The following is a 14725-nucleotide window of genomic DNA, read 5'->3' as shown; positions in this document are numbered from 1 at the left end:
CATCCAGGAGGCCTGGCGCCTTATGAACTGTTTTAAGGACGCTATATGGCTGGCCAGGAAACGCCTCATCTACAACAGGGAGGACATGTCCGTCCAGGACTGCCGCAGGCTGGTCCACAGCCGGCGTAGAGACTATTCCATCTTGAACTGTCCGGAATAAGAGGATTAACACCCCTCTGCTTTCCCTACCTTCACATACATTTGCCTAGTAGTTTGGCCCTGTGATCCGCCCTACCCCCACTGATCCCACGTCCCTCCCCGATTACAGACTGTAATGTGTTGTTGTTTTGGAGCGGAGTGTTAGCGTAGCATGTGGTACGGTGTATAGCTTAGGGAACCTGTGCTGTATATTGTACTGTCAATGCTTTGTGTGATTGTAATTTATTGTATGACGATTGAATGACAAATAAAGCTCTTTCAATATCTTTCTACAGGTTATCACCGCCTCACCACCCTCCGGTTCTCTGCTATGGCTTACCTAAAGAAGCTGCATGCAGCAAGCAGTTTCCATCACCCGTTGTTGCCAATGGGAGAAGCCTCTGGTAGGATGGGTCGACTTGTGCCCACCAATTGAGACGACCTGTGAGGGGGACAAGGAAAGACTCTCAATGCCAATGTATTCACTACAAAAACAAATGACAAGACAAGATTTGCCCAAGATCAAGACAAGATTTGCCCATCACTTAGAGGGAGATTTACAAAACCTGTGCAGAGGAAGAGTGGTGCAGTTGCCCCTAGCAACCAATCAGATCGCTTCTTTCATTTTTAAAGAGGCCTGTGAAAAATGAAAAAAGCTATCTGATTGGTTGCCATGGGCAACTGCACCGATTTTGATAAATCTCCCCCATAGTGATCAAGTGGTGTCCGGGTAGAGTATAACCAATCTAACCTATATAAAAACATAAGAGGAACCATTATGATAATATTTCCCTGGCCAAATTCTAAACCATGCCTTTAATGCAACCCTAGTTCCCACTTAAAGGGGTACTCCAGTGGAAAGCATTTTTTTTAAATCAACTGACGCCAGAAAGTTAAACAGATTTGTAAATTACTTTTATTTAAAAATCTTAATCCTTCCAGTACTTATCAGCTGCTATATGCTCCACAAGAAGTTGTTTTCTTTTTTAATTTCCTTTTTGTCTGTCCACAGTGCTCTCCGCTGACACCTCTGTCCATGTCAGGAACTGTCCAGAGCAGAAGAGGTTTCCTATGGGGATTTTCTCCTGCTCTGGACAGTTCCTAAAACGGACAGAGGTGTCAGCAGAGAGCACTGTGGACAGACAGAAAGGAAATTCAAAAAGAAAATAATTTCCTGTGGATCATACAGCAGCTGATAAGTACTGGAAGGATTAAGATTTTTTCATAGAACCAATTTAGAAATCTGTTTAACTTTCTGGCCCCAATTGATAAAAAAAAAAAAATTCCAGGGAAGTACCCCTTTAAGGTTTTTTCATACATCTTAGTGAAACAGCTTTAGAAAGTTTGTTCAAAGTTGACATAAAATGGATAAGGCTGAATTCACACCATTTATTGGGGCTCCGGTGCCTGGATTTGGAGGATGAATTTCAGCTAGTGACCCCGGTCTGACCGTATTCAGCTTTCTATTACTATATGTGGATTAGCGACCATTCTATGGGTTTTGTCTTGTTGACCGAAAAATAGGCTGATGTATCCTAAAAACAGCACCACACCTGTCCTCAGGTTGTGTGTAGTATTGCAGCTCAGTTCCATTAAAGTGAGCCAACAAACACTACCTAAGGACAGGTAGAATATGTTATTCTATTGCTGGATAACCCCTTTAATGCCCTTTTCCTTATCAGCTGGGTCCCTGCTCTTGGGAAAGTTGAGTGATAACCTTTAAAAATGCCAAATATGTCACCCAGTTTTCTAGGAGTCCTGAAAAGAACACCCCTAGTACAGTGTTTCTCAACCAGGGTGCCTCCAGCTGTTGCAAAACTACAACTCCCAGCATGCTCGGACAGCCAAAGGCAGACAGATTTGTTAATTACTTCTATTTAAAAAATCTTAATCCTTGCAGTACTTATCAGCTGCTGTATATTACAGAGGAAGTTCTCTTCTTTTTGAATTTCCTTTCTGTCTGACCACAGTGCTCTCTGCTGACACCTCTGTCCGTTTTAGGAACTGTCTGGAGCAGGAGCAAATCCCTATAGCAAACCTCTCCTGCTCTGGACAGTTCCTAAAATGGACAGAGGTGTCAGCAGAGAGCACTGTGGTCAGACAGAAAGGAAACTCAAGAAGAAAAGGACTTCCTCAGTAGTATACAGCAGCTGATAAGTACTGGAAGGATTAAGATTTTTAAATAGAAGTAATTTACAAATCTGTTAAACTTTCTGGAGCCAGTTGATATACATATATGATATAGATATAGATAGATCTATATATATCTATCTATATCATATATGTATATCTATCTATATCTATCTGTATATCTATCTATATATATATCTATATATATCAACTGGCTCCAGAAAGTTAAACAGATTTGTCAATTATTTCTATTAAAAAATCTTAATCCTTTCAGTACTCATGAGCTGCTGAAGTTGAGTTGTTCTTTTCTGTCTAAGTGCTCTCTGATGACATGTGTCTCGGGAACCGCCCAGTTTAGAAGCAAATCCCCATAGCAAACCTCTTCTACTCTGTGCAGTTCCCTAGACAAGCAGAGATGTCAGCAGAGAGCACTGTTGCCAGACAGAAAACAACAACTCAACTTCAGCAGCTGATAATTATTGAAAGGATTAAGATCTTTTAATAGAAGTAATTTACAAATCTGTTTAACTTTCTGGAGCCAGTTGATATATAAATATATATATATATATATATATATATATTTATATTTAAGTTTTTTTCTGGAATACCCCTTTAACTTTCTTTCACCAGATGATTTAGAAAAAGAGGTTTTCCAGGGGAGTACCCAAAAAGGACAGGACTGAGGTATAGTGAGCCTCAATTTTAATGTTACCAAGCTCATCAGAGCTCATCCACACTGCTGTTCCAGAACCAGAAGCCTCCAGTGCTGACTGGGCCAGAAGAAACATGGAAACTATAAGAGGAAGAGTCGCCCTGGTCCACAGAGAGGAGACAATAGATCCACACAGAAAACAGTCAACACATTCACAGCCAAATGGATGGAATCCAGCGAGAGAGGACAAGAAGTACATGCACCAAGACACGTAGATTAACCCATTGTGCCACTATGAGAAAGTCAATGCCCCCCCCCCCCCCCCATACCCTATTATAGACTGATATTTAAGGCCACCATGGTGACAATCAGACCCTTGACTGTGGCTCCAGTGCCAGCTCTGTGTGTGACAGATATGGAGGGAGGCAGAGGGTGAATGTACTTGTGGATACTTGTCTGCAGAGAAGGGAGCGGAGGAGAAATAGAACAAAACTTTAAAAATGTTTCATTATGGCTGCAAATTCCCGTCCCCGGTCACAAAAGGAAGATCAGCTCTGGAGCACAAACTGCAGCTCTTGAAGGGGTACTCTCCACTGTAAAACATTTTCTTTTAAATCAACTGGTGCCAGAAAGGTAAACAGATTTGTAAATGACTTCTATTAAAAAATCCCAATCCTTCCAGTACTTAGCTGCTGTAGGAAGTTCTTTTCTTTTCGAATTTCCTTTCTGTCTGACCACAGTGCTCTCTGCTGACACCTCTGTCTGTGTCCAAGTACTGTTCACAGTAAGAGAGCTTTGCTATGAGGATTTGCTTCTACCCCGGACAGTCCCTGACATGGACAGAGGTGTCAGCAGAGAGAACTGTGGTCAGGCAGAAAGGAAATTCAAAAAGAAAAGAACTTCCTTTCTAGTATACAGCAGCTAAGTACTGGAAGGTTTGGGATTTTTTAAATAGAAGTCATTTGCAAATCTGTTTACCTTTCTGGCACCAGTTGATTTAAAAGAAAATGTTTTACAGTGGAGTACCTCTGGAGCATACAGCAGCTGATAAGTACTGGAAGGATTAAGATTATTTAATAGAAGTAATTTACAAATCTGTTTAACTTTCTGGCACCAGTTGATTTAAATTATTATTATAATTTTTTCCAGTGGAGCACCCCCTTTAAACATGTTCAGTGTCTACACTAGTGTTTCCCAATCAGGGTGCTTCTGGCTGTTGCAAAGCTACAACTCCCAGCATGTCCGGACAGCCTTCGGCTGTCCGGACATGCTGGGAGTTGTAGTTTTGCAACAGCTGGAGGCATCCTGGTTGGGAAACACCGGTCTACACAGAGTATATTCAGGGAGGTGAAGCCTTTACACCAGGCACTGCACAATCATCTTAAAAGGAGTAGTCCAGTGGTGAACAACTTATCCCCTGCGATCTCCTGTACGGAGCCCCGACAGCCCGCGGGAAGGGGGCGTGTCGACCTTCGCACGAAGCGGCAGCCGACACGCCCCCTCAATACAACTCTACTGCAGAGCCGAAGCGCTGCCTTCAGCAATCTCCGGCTCTGCCATTGAGATGTATTGAGGGGGCGTGTCGGCTGCCGCTTCGTGCGGAGGTCGACACCCACTATCTGGCCGGAGAGCCTGGCCCCCGTACAGAGAGATCGCAGGGGGCCCCAGCGGTCGGACCCCCAGCGATCTCAAACTTATCCCCTATCCTTATGATAGGGGATACGTTTTTCACCACTGGACTACCCCTTTAAAATGCCTTTTACAAAGAGAGATTATTGCCCCATCTAAAAGACCTAGGGGTGGGCGGGTGAACAAGCTATCACCCGCTTATCAGCCTATTTCTGGGATTTTGTGTCCCTAAACATGACTTGTTCCGCCACTTATCTCCCTATGGAATGTGCAGCTGATAATGATGTGAGTGACAGGACACATGATCCACAAAGCCACTGCTCCAGAGGCAGAGGTCTCACAATCACTGGGCCTTGTCAAAGGTTTACTACATGGGCACTCATCCGCTAGATGGGCGCGTGTATCAGGCATGGGTCTGCCCATTGGAACACCTGTCATGATCTTGTTAAATGTTATAATCCTCCCAGTTCACTGTCCCCATTCATGATAAACCCCCCCCCCCCTCTGTCTTTATTTTTATTATTTTATCCTTTTCTATCTTGATATTGCTCTGTATTTTCTGCTCAGTCAGATTGACAGACTGGGAAGGGGCATTCCCCAGCAGGCGTGACATCATCTGAAGCCATACAGGGGAGAACTTCCTCCCTCACTCTGCTACACACAGCCCAGAGCAGTTCAGTGTGTGAGATGAGCTATGATTGGATAAGACTGCGCTCCACACAAAGACCCCATTGTAACTCTGAATCAGTACAGCGTAAGTAATGTATTTAGACAGTGACCCCACCAGCAGAATAGTGAGTACAGCTCTGGGGTATAATACAGGATATAACTCAGGATTAGTACAGGATAAGTAATGTATGTACACAGTGACCTCACCAGCAGAATAGTGAGTACAGCTCTAGAGTATAATACAGGATATAACTCAGGATCAGTACAGGATAAGTAATGTAATGTATATACACAGTGACCCCACCAGCAGAATAGTGAGTACAGCTCTAGAGTATAATACAGGATATAACTCAAGATCAGTACAGGATAACTAATATATCACTGGGAAATTATTCTTCAATAAGAACACCCCTTTCCCCATGAGACTTCTCACTAATAGGGTGTATTGATAAAGATGCCCTTGGAGAGAAAAATTATGCTATATATGTAAAGTTAAGGAACATCCAATAAGGCAGTGATACAAAAATAAAATATAACTTTTATTCTGATTCTGTATCTAAAATACGAAAATTGTAAAAGTCCATAACTGGCAGTATAATTGGTCAACACAGGACCGTGCTCAAAAGATGGGTATAGGGTAACAGGTGAATACCTATATCTAAATAGTCCTACCTCATCCTAGGACTATCCCTCACTACGTTTAGTGTGGGTGGGGGTAGGGTTTAGTGATTTCCACTCGCAGGTGGTTGGCTAATTATTCTCTCATACTCCTGTCCAACGCGTTTCTCCCACTTGTTTTAGGGGTTCATCAGGGAACCGAGGAGGAGATACTAGGCTACCAATATATAATCATATCACACCAGGGTACATAGAAATAGGTATATATGGACTAAGTTCAAATCAGAAGATAGTCAAGATCAATAGATGGTCTAATACCGACCAGATAAGTATTAGATAGAAGAGATAGATGTGTCAGTCAGTCACTGGCAAGTTGGAACCACAGTTGATGTCCAGATTGGTAAGTTTGCAGTCCGAAACAGTCATTCGGAGTGCTGTATACACCGTCAAAGAGTCCAAAGTCAGTCTAATAACCACAAGCCACCATGTCATAATTTTAAATTCAGTAAAACATAAAGATTATTTATATGTAACACCACAGCCATATATGTGTCATCGCATCCATGTAGGTTCCAATATTGGCAATGACATAGAGTGGTTGTTACTTCCACACAAAAATATAGTGCCACTCAGGTTCTATGCATGTGTAGATAAACTTGGTTTTGAATAACCATGTATGAGGGCTTGGGTGGTTATTTCTCCTATGTAGACTGGCGGTGTTTATTGTTTATACTCTGGACCATGTGATCCCAGCAAATGATAATGCCCTGGTGGATGTACTGACAGATTACCATCTAAGGTCTAATTAGACCTTCCACTTTGGGGCCCTATCCTTGGCCTCTAGGTGCTTGGGCATCACTGGATGCCAGTGACTGACTGACACATCTATCTCTTCTATCTAATACTTATCTGGTCGGTATTAGACCATCTATTGATCTTGACTATCTTCTGATTTGAACTTAGTCCATATATACCTATTTCTATGTACCCTGGTGTGATATGATTATATATTGGTAGCCTAGTATCTCCTCCTCGGTTCCCTGATGAACCCCTAAAACAAGTGGGAGAAACGCGTTGGACAGGAGTATGAGAGAATAATTAGCCAACCACCTGCGAGTGGAAATCACTAAACCCTACCCCCACCCACACTAAACGTAGTGAGGGATAGTCCTAGGATGAGGTAGGACTATTTAGATATAGGTATTCACCTGTTACCCTATACCCATCTTTTGAGCACGGTCCTGTGTTGACCAATTATACTGCCAGTTATGGACTTTTACAATTTTCGTATTTTAGATACAGAATCAGAATAAAAGTTATATTTTATTTTTGTATCACTGCCTTATTGGATGTTCCTTAACTTTACATATACAGTACAGGATAAGTAATGTATATACACAGTGACCCCACCAGCAGAATAGTGAGTGCAGCTCTGGAGTATAATACAGGATATAACTCAGGATCAGTACAGGATAAGTAATGTATATACACAGTGACCCCACCAGCAGAATAGTGAGTGCAGCTCTGGAGTATAATACAGGATATAACTCAGGATCAGTACAGGATAAGTAATGTAATGTATGTACACAGTGACCTCACCAGCAGAATAGTGAGTACAGCTCTGAAGTATAATACAGGATATAACTCCGGATCAGTACAGCAATATATGAACACAGTGACTGTATCAGCAGAATAGTGAGTGGCAGTTCTTCATACACAGAGTAATTCAGTATGTAAACCAAGTTACAGTTCTGAATATACCATAGAGTGAGGTGAAGGTAGCAGAGACTATAAACAACTGTCATATCTTCTGCAACTTGTCTAAACTATAGATAATAGAAATATCCCCTCCCAACATACACAACGTTTTTTAATGCTTCATTTAGACCAGTGTTTCCCAACCAGTGTGCCTCCAGCTGTTGCAAAACTACAACTCCCAGCATGCCCGGACAGCCGAAGGCTGTCCGGGCATGCTGGGAGTTGTAGTTTTGCAACAGCTGGAGGCACACTGGTTGGGAAACACTGATTTAGACACAGGTCGCCTGGAGGGGTGGTGCTGCTCTGCCCGCTGTTGTCCTCCAGATATTAGATGGTGGAGCCCCAGTAGTTGATTCTAGTTACTAGACAACAACTGCAAGTTGTAGCCATTATTTCCGATAGGAGAAAACGTAATTTCCATTCCAAAGTCACATGTTGTGTCAAAATGCAGCACCATCTGTTTGAGTAACCAGACACGTCCTCCAAGAGCTCCTGCCTCCTGTGTTGACTCGACATGAAGCAGCATGATGAAATGTATTTATGAGCCAGTGCAGGCATTGACCGGGCCCTGTCCTCCAGGTCATGTGACCAACAGAGGCATTCTGGGAATGTGGTAATGTGACAGATACTTTCCTCACAATTGCTTCGGTGCTGACAGATCTCAGGGTTTTACTACTGTCGGATGGAAACATTTACAAGAGGTGCAGAGAAGCGACTACCAGAGACGTCAGACTAAGGGCCCCCCCAGGGCCGCCCCGTATGTGCCCATAATATACTGTATACATGATACATTGCACATACAGTACATCCCCATGGCTGCAAGTACCTGAACTATAAACATATATTGGTATTTATTAGAGATGAGCGAACTTACAGTAAATTCGATTCGCTGACTTTTCCTGCGTAAATTAGTTCAGCTTTCCGGTGCTCCGGTGGGCTGGAAAAGGTGGATACAGTCCTAGGAAAGAGTCTTCTAGGACTGTATCCACCTTTTCCAGCCCACCGGAGCACCGGAAAGCTGAACTAATTTATGCAAATCACTAATTTTATAAAAATCAATAAATAAAAAAAATAATAATATCTATTATATATATATATATATATATATATATATATATATATATGTATATATATATATATATATATAAATAAATAAATAAAAGTATATAAATTTGGTATCAGTGTAATTTTACTGACTCAGAGAATACATTTAATAACACTGCTCCGTTTCTCTCCCCGCTCTGTGTCTATGTCACCAGGACGGTCCCATAGACTTACATTATGAGTCTGTCCTGAAGAAAACTGTGTCCCTGTAGCAGAATGTGACCCTCCGCATAGGGACACAGTTTTTTTTGCTTTACAACCTGCCCCCACTCTATTCCCGCTACCCTCTCTTAGGCTGGGTTCACACTACGTTTTTGTAATACAGTTCCCGTATCAGGTTTTTAATAAAAAAAAAAACTGATTCCTCAAAACCGGACTAAACTGTATCAAAACGTGTGTACACATTTTAATCCGTATACGGGTTGAAAAATGATGTCCGGTTGTATCCCTTTTTTGAGAAAAAAACGTATACGTTTTTAACTTTTCATTACATTATGAATAAAGTTTCACTTGTTTGATTGAAATTCCAAGAAAAGAAACTGTGCAAAGTCAAAAACCGGATGATGAAAATCGGATGGAACCGTATGGACATACAGTTCTGTACGGTTCCTTCCCATTGACTCCCATGTTAAAAAAAAAAAAAACATACGTTTCAATACAATTCTTCACCTGGAACAAAAACCGAGGTAGGCTACGGTTTTGGGTATGGGAAAAAAAAAAATGACAAAACTGTATAGGGTGCAAAACTGACACAACCTGATGCATCTTTTGGCATATTGTTATCAATGGAGAGTCAATGCATATGGTTTTCAAATTGAAAAAGGGAACTGTATTGCAAAAACATGGTGTGAACCCAGCCTTAGGGGGATAGGGACAAATCTTCTCCGCACATCCCCCAGCCTTTCTGTCGCCCGCGCCGCACACAACAGAGGGTAGCGGGGACAGAGTGAGAGGGAGCGGGCTGTAAAGCAGAAAACGGTCACAGGGGGAGATTTATCAAAACCTGTCTAGAGGAAAAGCTGCTGAGTTGCCCATAGCAGCCAATCAGATCGCTGCTTTCATTTCTGAAGAGGCCTCTGAAAAATGAAAGAAGCGATCTGATTGGTTGCTATGGGCAACATTTCCTCTGGAAGCCTTTTGACAAATCTTCCCGCGTCCCTGTGTGGAGGGTCACATTCCGCTACAGGGCACAGTTTCCTTCACTACACCGGAATTACCATTATAAGAAGGAATTTAAGGGGTGAACAATGGGATGTCGCTGAGTAGCACTATATTAGCCCCAAATACATTAATCTCTTGTTGGAGGACACCATCATACCCAGCAAGAACCTCACTGAATGGGGAACTGCCGAAATTCTCTGGGCATCTGAGGGGGAGCGGCCATCTGTATCACCTCTAAGGCTGTGGTTCACACCACGTTTTTGCACTACAGTTCCCCGTATACGTTTCAATTTGAAAACCGTACAGAACCGTATTAAAAACCGTATACATTGACTCTCCATTGAAAACCGTATGCCAAACTATGCATCCAGTTGTGTCCGTTTTGCATCCTGTACGGTTTTGTCAGTTTTTTTCCTGTACCCAATACCGTAGCCTACCATGGGTTTTGGTCCGGGTGAAAAACCATATTGAAACGTATACTTTTTTTTTTAAAAACACTGGAGTCAATGGGAACCATACAGAACCATATGGGCTTACAGTTCCATCCGGTTTTCACCATCCGTTTTTTTTGACTTTGCACAGTTTTTTTTCTTGGAATTTCAATCAAACAAGTGAAACTTTATTCATAATGGAGTTTGCAAGTAGAAAAGAAGTAGATTGCACTCACCCACTAGTGAAGTTAAAACGTCTTCTTTATTGGAACATCGTTAAAAAAAAAAGGGAGGGGTACTGACTGACCGGCCAAGGCTCACGCTGACTGCATCTCTCTACCCCTCCCTTCAGCAGCTTTTAACGATGTTCCAATAAAGAAGACGTTTTAACTTCACTAGTGGGTGAGTGCAATCTACTTCTTTTCTACTTGCGAACTGCATTTAATAGCTCTGAACTTTTTGATTGGCACCTCTGCGCTGTTCCACGCTCCACACCGTGTCCTTAACCCCTGACATCCCAGCTTTGGTGCCTGCCTTGTCTTGCTCAGCCTAAGTTAATTCATAATGGAATGAAGTGTTAAAAACGGATAAGTTTTTTCCTTAAAAAACTGATGCAACCGGACATCATTTTTCAAACCGTATACGGATTAAACATTTTTACATGCGTTTTGATACGGTTTAGTTCGGTTTTGAGGAATACGATTTTTTTTTAAATGTATTTATTTTTTATCAAAAACCTGATACGGGAACTGTATTGCAAAAACGTGGCGTGAACCCAGCCTAATAAACACAGACAGACAGTCCATCAGTCAGTACACCAACACAAGCCCAAGAAGAACATACCAACTCTATTGCTCCAGTAGGGGTACCAGGGTTACGTCAGGTTGTATGGCTAGTATCATGATGCCATGGCTTTGTCACAGATGGTACTGCAGCATTATTGTACGTCCATTATGTATATGAATTGTTCTTTACACATGGCGGCATTCATTTCCAGCCCTGCATGGTGAGACGCCTCAGGACAAGGCTTGTGGACACCCAGACCAAGGATTATTATTTAGGCCCCTTTCACACTGCCGGTATGCTCCGGCAAATTCGGTCGTTCAACTTCCCCCTTTTTTTTTTTTTTTTTTTTAGCAGTTTGCCGGTCGTCATTTTGCCGGCGCATACCAGCAAATAACTGTTCCGGATGGACCCCATTGTATTCAATAGCTGCCGTTACTTTGGGAGAGAAAAGCCGGAGAAAAAGACGGTGCAAGCACTATTTTCTCCGGCTTTTCTCGATCCTAAAATAACGGACTTCACAACTGGCAGTGTGAACGTAGCCTTACTCTGTCCATATCACATGTCAATGAAATGTAGCTCATCCTTGAGGAATCTTCTGTTTTCTCTGCCTTCCATCAATCACTCATGACAATAGTTCCCAATCAATGGCCCGGACTTCTGAGCAATGGCGTCATGTCCCCGGCCCCGGGCTCATTCCTTATGAATATTCATTCATGCAGTAACCAAAATAACAACTGGCACAAGTTCTCCCAAGAGTCTGGATCTATTCCAGGGATCCTACGTCACTTGTGTCTGTATATAGAACAGTGTTTCCCAACCAGGGTGCCTCCAGCTGTTGCAAAACTACAACTCCCAGCATGCCCGGACAGCCAACGGCTGTCCGGGCATGCTGGGAGTTGTAGTTTTGCAACAGCTGGAGGCACTCTGGTTAGTAAACACTGATATAGAGAGAGCCTTACTAGAATTGACATCACATGTAGGTAAAAGGGGTCATAAAGAAAACAGTCTTCCCCCCCCCCTGACCTCAGCCCAATATTAACCCCTTTTGTACAAAACGCCTTATAACTGTCATTTTTCCATATATGGGGCAGTATGAAGGCTCCTTTTTTGCGCCGTCATCTGTACTTTTTATCGATACCACATATGCATATATAAAACTTTTAGATCACTTTTTATTATTTTTTTGAGAATAAAATGTGATTAAAAAAAAAGCAGCATTTTCTTTTTAACTCTTTACGTTTACGCCGTTCACCGTACAGGATAATTAACGTTATATTTTGATAATTCGGACATTTACGCACGCGGTGATACCAAATATGTTTATAAAAATGTTAAAAAATTACGCTTTTTTCGGGATAAAATGGGAAAAAGGGACAATTTTAATTCTTATTGGGGGAGGGTATTTTTCTATATTTTTTTTACTTTTTATTTTTACATATTTCTACTTTTCCCCCCCACTTTTTATGTCCCCATAGGGGACAATCAATAGCAATCAGTTTATTGTTAATATTGTTCAGTGTTATGCATAGGGCATAGCACTGATCAGCATTATCGGCGATCTTCTGCTCTGGTCTGCTCGATCTCAGACCAGAGCAGAAGACCAGAGGAGACTGTTGAAGGCAGGTGAGGGGACCTCCGGCCACCATTACAGATGATTGGATCCCCGCATCAGCGTTGCGGGCGATCCAATCATCTATTTTAACATGCGCATTGCCGCAGATGCCATGATCTGTATTGATCACAGCATCTGAGGGGTTAATGGCAGAAATCTGCACGATCGCGGATGTCGGCCATTACCGGCGGGTCCCCGGCTTCTGATAGCAGCCAGGACCTGCAGTGTATGATGCGAACATCGCTCCGATGCTCGCGGTCATACACAGGACGTAAATGTGCGTCCTGGTGCGCTAAGTACCTCTGCACCAGGACGTACATTTAAGTCCATGGTCGTTAAGGGGATGAAGGAATACTCCACTGGAAAATATTTTTTAATTTTTTAAATCACCTGGTGCCAGAAAGTTAAACAGAATTGCAAATTACTTCTATAAAAAAAAAAAAATCCTTCCAGTACTTATAAGCTGCTGTATACTCCACAGGAAGTTATTTTCTGTTTAAATTTCCTTTCTGTCTGACCACGGTGCTCTCTGCTGACACCTCTGTACGTTTTAGGAACTGTTCAGAGCAGTAGGTTTGCTATGGGGATTTTCTCCTACTCTAGACAGAGGTGTCAGCAGAGAGCATTGTGGTCAGACAGAAAGGAAATTAAAAAAGAAAAGAATTTCCTCCGGAGCATACAGCAGCTGATAAGTACTGGAAGGATTAAGATTTTTTAATAGAAGTAATTTACAAAATCTGTTAAACTTTCTGGCACCAATTGATTGGAAAAGAAAGAAAAAAGTGTTTTACACCGGAGTACCCCTTTAAATCTGTAATTTCCCAAGAAACAAACACACACAGCTTCCAAAAAAAAACAACAAAACAAAAAACAAGCAGACCACCCCATAATAAGGTGTAATGATGGCTTCAGGCTGGGTGAATCTCTGTAATAAGCAGTGCTTGTGATTCCCATGAATTATACGGTATAATGAAGAAGTGTTATAATTACCCCAAACACAAAGTTCTGCTGTCTGCCGGTGCCCCCCCTGATGAATTCACAGCAGGCAGCGCAGGGCACAACAGAAGTGACATCAGCCTCCAGGAATCTGCTCAAAGGCAGGTTGTGTCGCTCCCACACAAGGATAAATTCGGCTTTATGAACCTCAAGGACTGGGACTGGACTGTTCACAGCAATGGCTCAAGCCTCATGTACCAGAAAGGGGGGAAAGACGCAGTTTTGGGATACACAGGTCCAAGCTGCTGTGTGGCACTACAAGTCTCTTCATGAACTGGGCAAAATCCAAAAAGATAAAGAACTTGCTCTTCTGCAGGACGGCTACTTCCCATTATTTTTCCCCAAGGAGCATTGCACAGCACGGCAGTCTCCTCACATTTCTTCATCTATTGTAACGCACTCTCAGCATTCCCATTGCTTACAACAGTGTTTCCCAACCAGGGTGCCTCCAGCTGTTGCAAAACTACAACTCCCAGCATGCCCGGACAGCGAAAGTGCAAAAACAGAAAACCCTGCGTCCTTAAAGGGGTACTCTGCACCTAGAAATCTTATCCCCTATCCAAAGGATAGGGAATAAGATGTCTGATCGCGGGGTTCACACCGCTGAGGAGCAGCACGCCCCCTCCCGTGACTTGCATTAAGGGGTGGGCCGTGACATCACGAGGGGTGGAGCCATGACATCACGATACTCCGGCCCCTGTATCGCCTATCATTACGCACAGAGCGAGTTTGCTCTGTGCAGTAATTGACAGCGGGGTGCTGCAGCTGGGACCCCCGCGATCTGTCTCCTGCTCTGGACAGTTCCTAAAATGGACAGAGGTGTCAGCAGAGAGCACTGTGGTCAAACAAAAAGGAAATTCAAAAAGAAAGGAACTTCCTGTGTAGCATACAGCAACTGATAAGTACTGGAGGGATTAAGATTTTTAAATAGTCATTTACAAATCTGTTTAACTTTCTGGCAACAGTTGATTTAGAAAAAAAAAAATATGTTTTTCCAGTGGAGTACCCCTTTAAAGTATCTGAATGCAGAAGCAAAGGAAA

At 42.6% G+C, this 14725-nt stretch overlaps 1 protein-coding gene across 7 annotated transcripts in view; it reads right to left on the bottom strand.

Annotated features, from left to right (window-relative positions):
• OTUD7B (OTU deubiquitinase 7B) overlaps window positions 1–14725 on the bottom strand; it is a 102201-nt gene that overhangs the window by 28539 nt on the left and 58937 nt on the right. For all 7 annotated transcript variants that reach the window (XM_056546401.1, XM_056546400.1, XM_056546399.1 and 4 more), the window contains exon 4: window positions 479–580. In XM_056546401.1, the coding sequence (XP_056402376.1) occupies window positions 479–580 (102 nt within the window). The remainder of the gene's footprint in view (window positions 1–478; window positions 581–14725) is intronic.

Source organism: Hyla sarda, chromosome 11 (genome assembly GCF_029499605.1).
Source record: "Hyla sarda isolate aHylSar1 chromosome 11, aHylSar1.hap1, whole genome shotgun sequence".
NCBI lineage: Eukaryota > Metazoa > Chordata > Amphibia > Anura > Hylidae > Hyla > Hyla sarda.
This window is presented reverse-complemented; position numbering and strand designations above follow the sequence as displayed.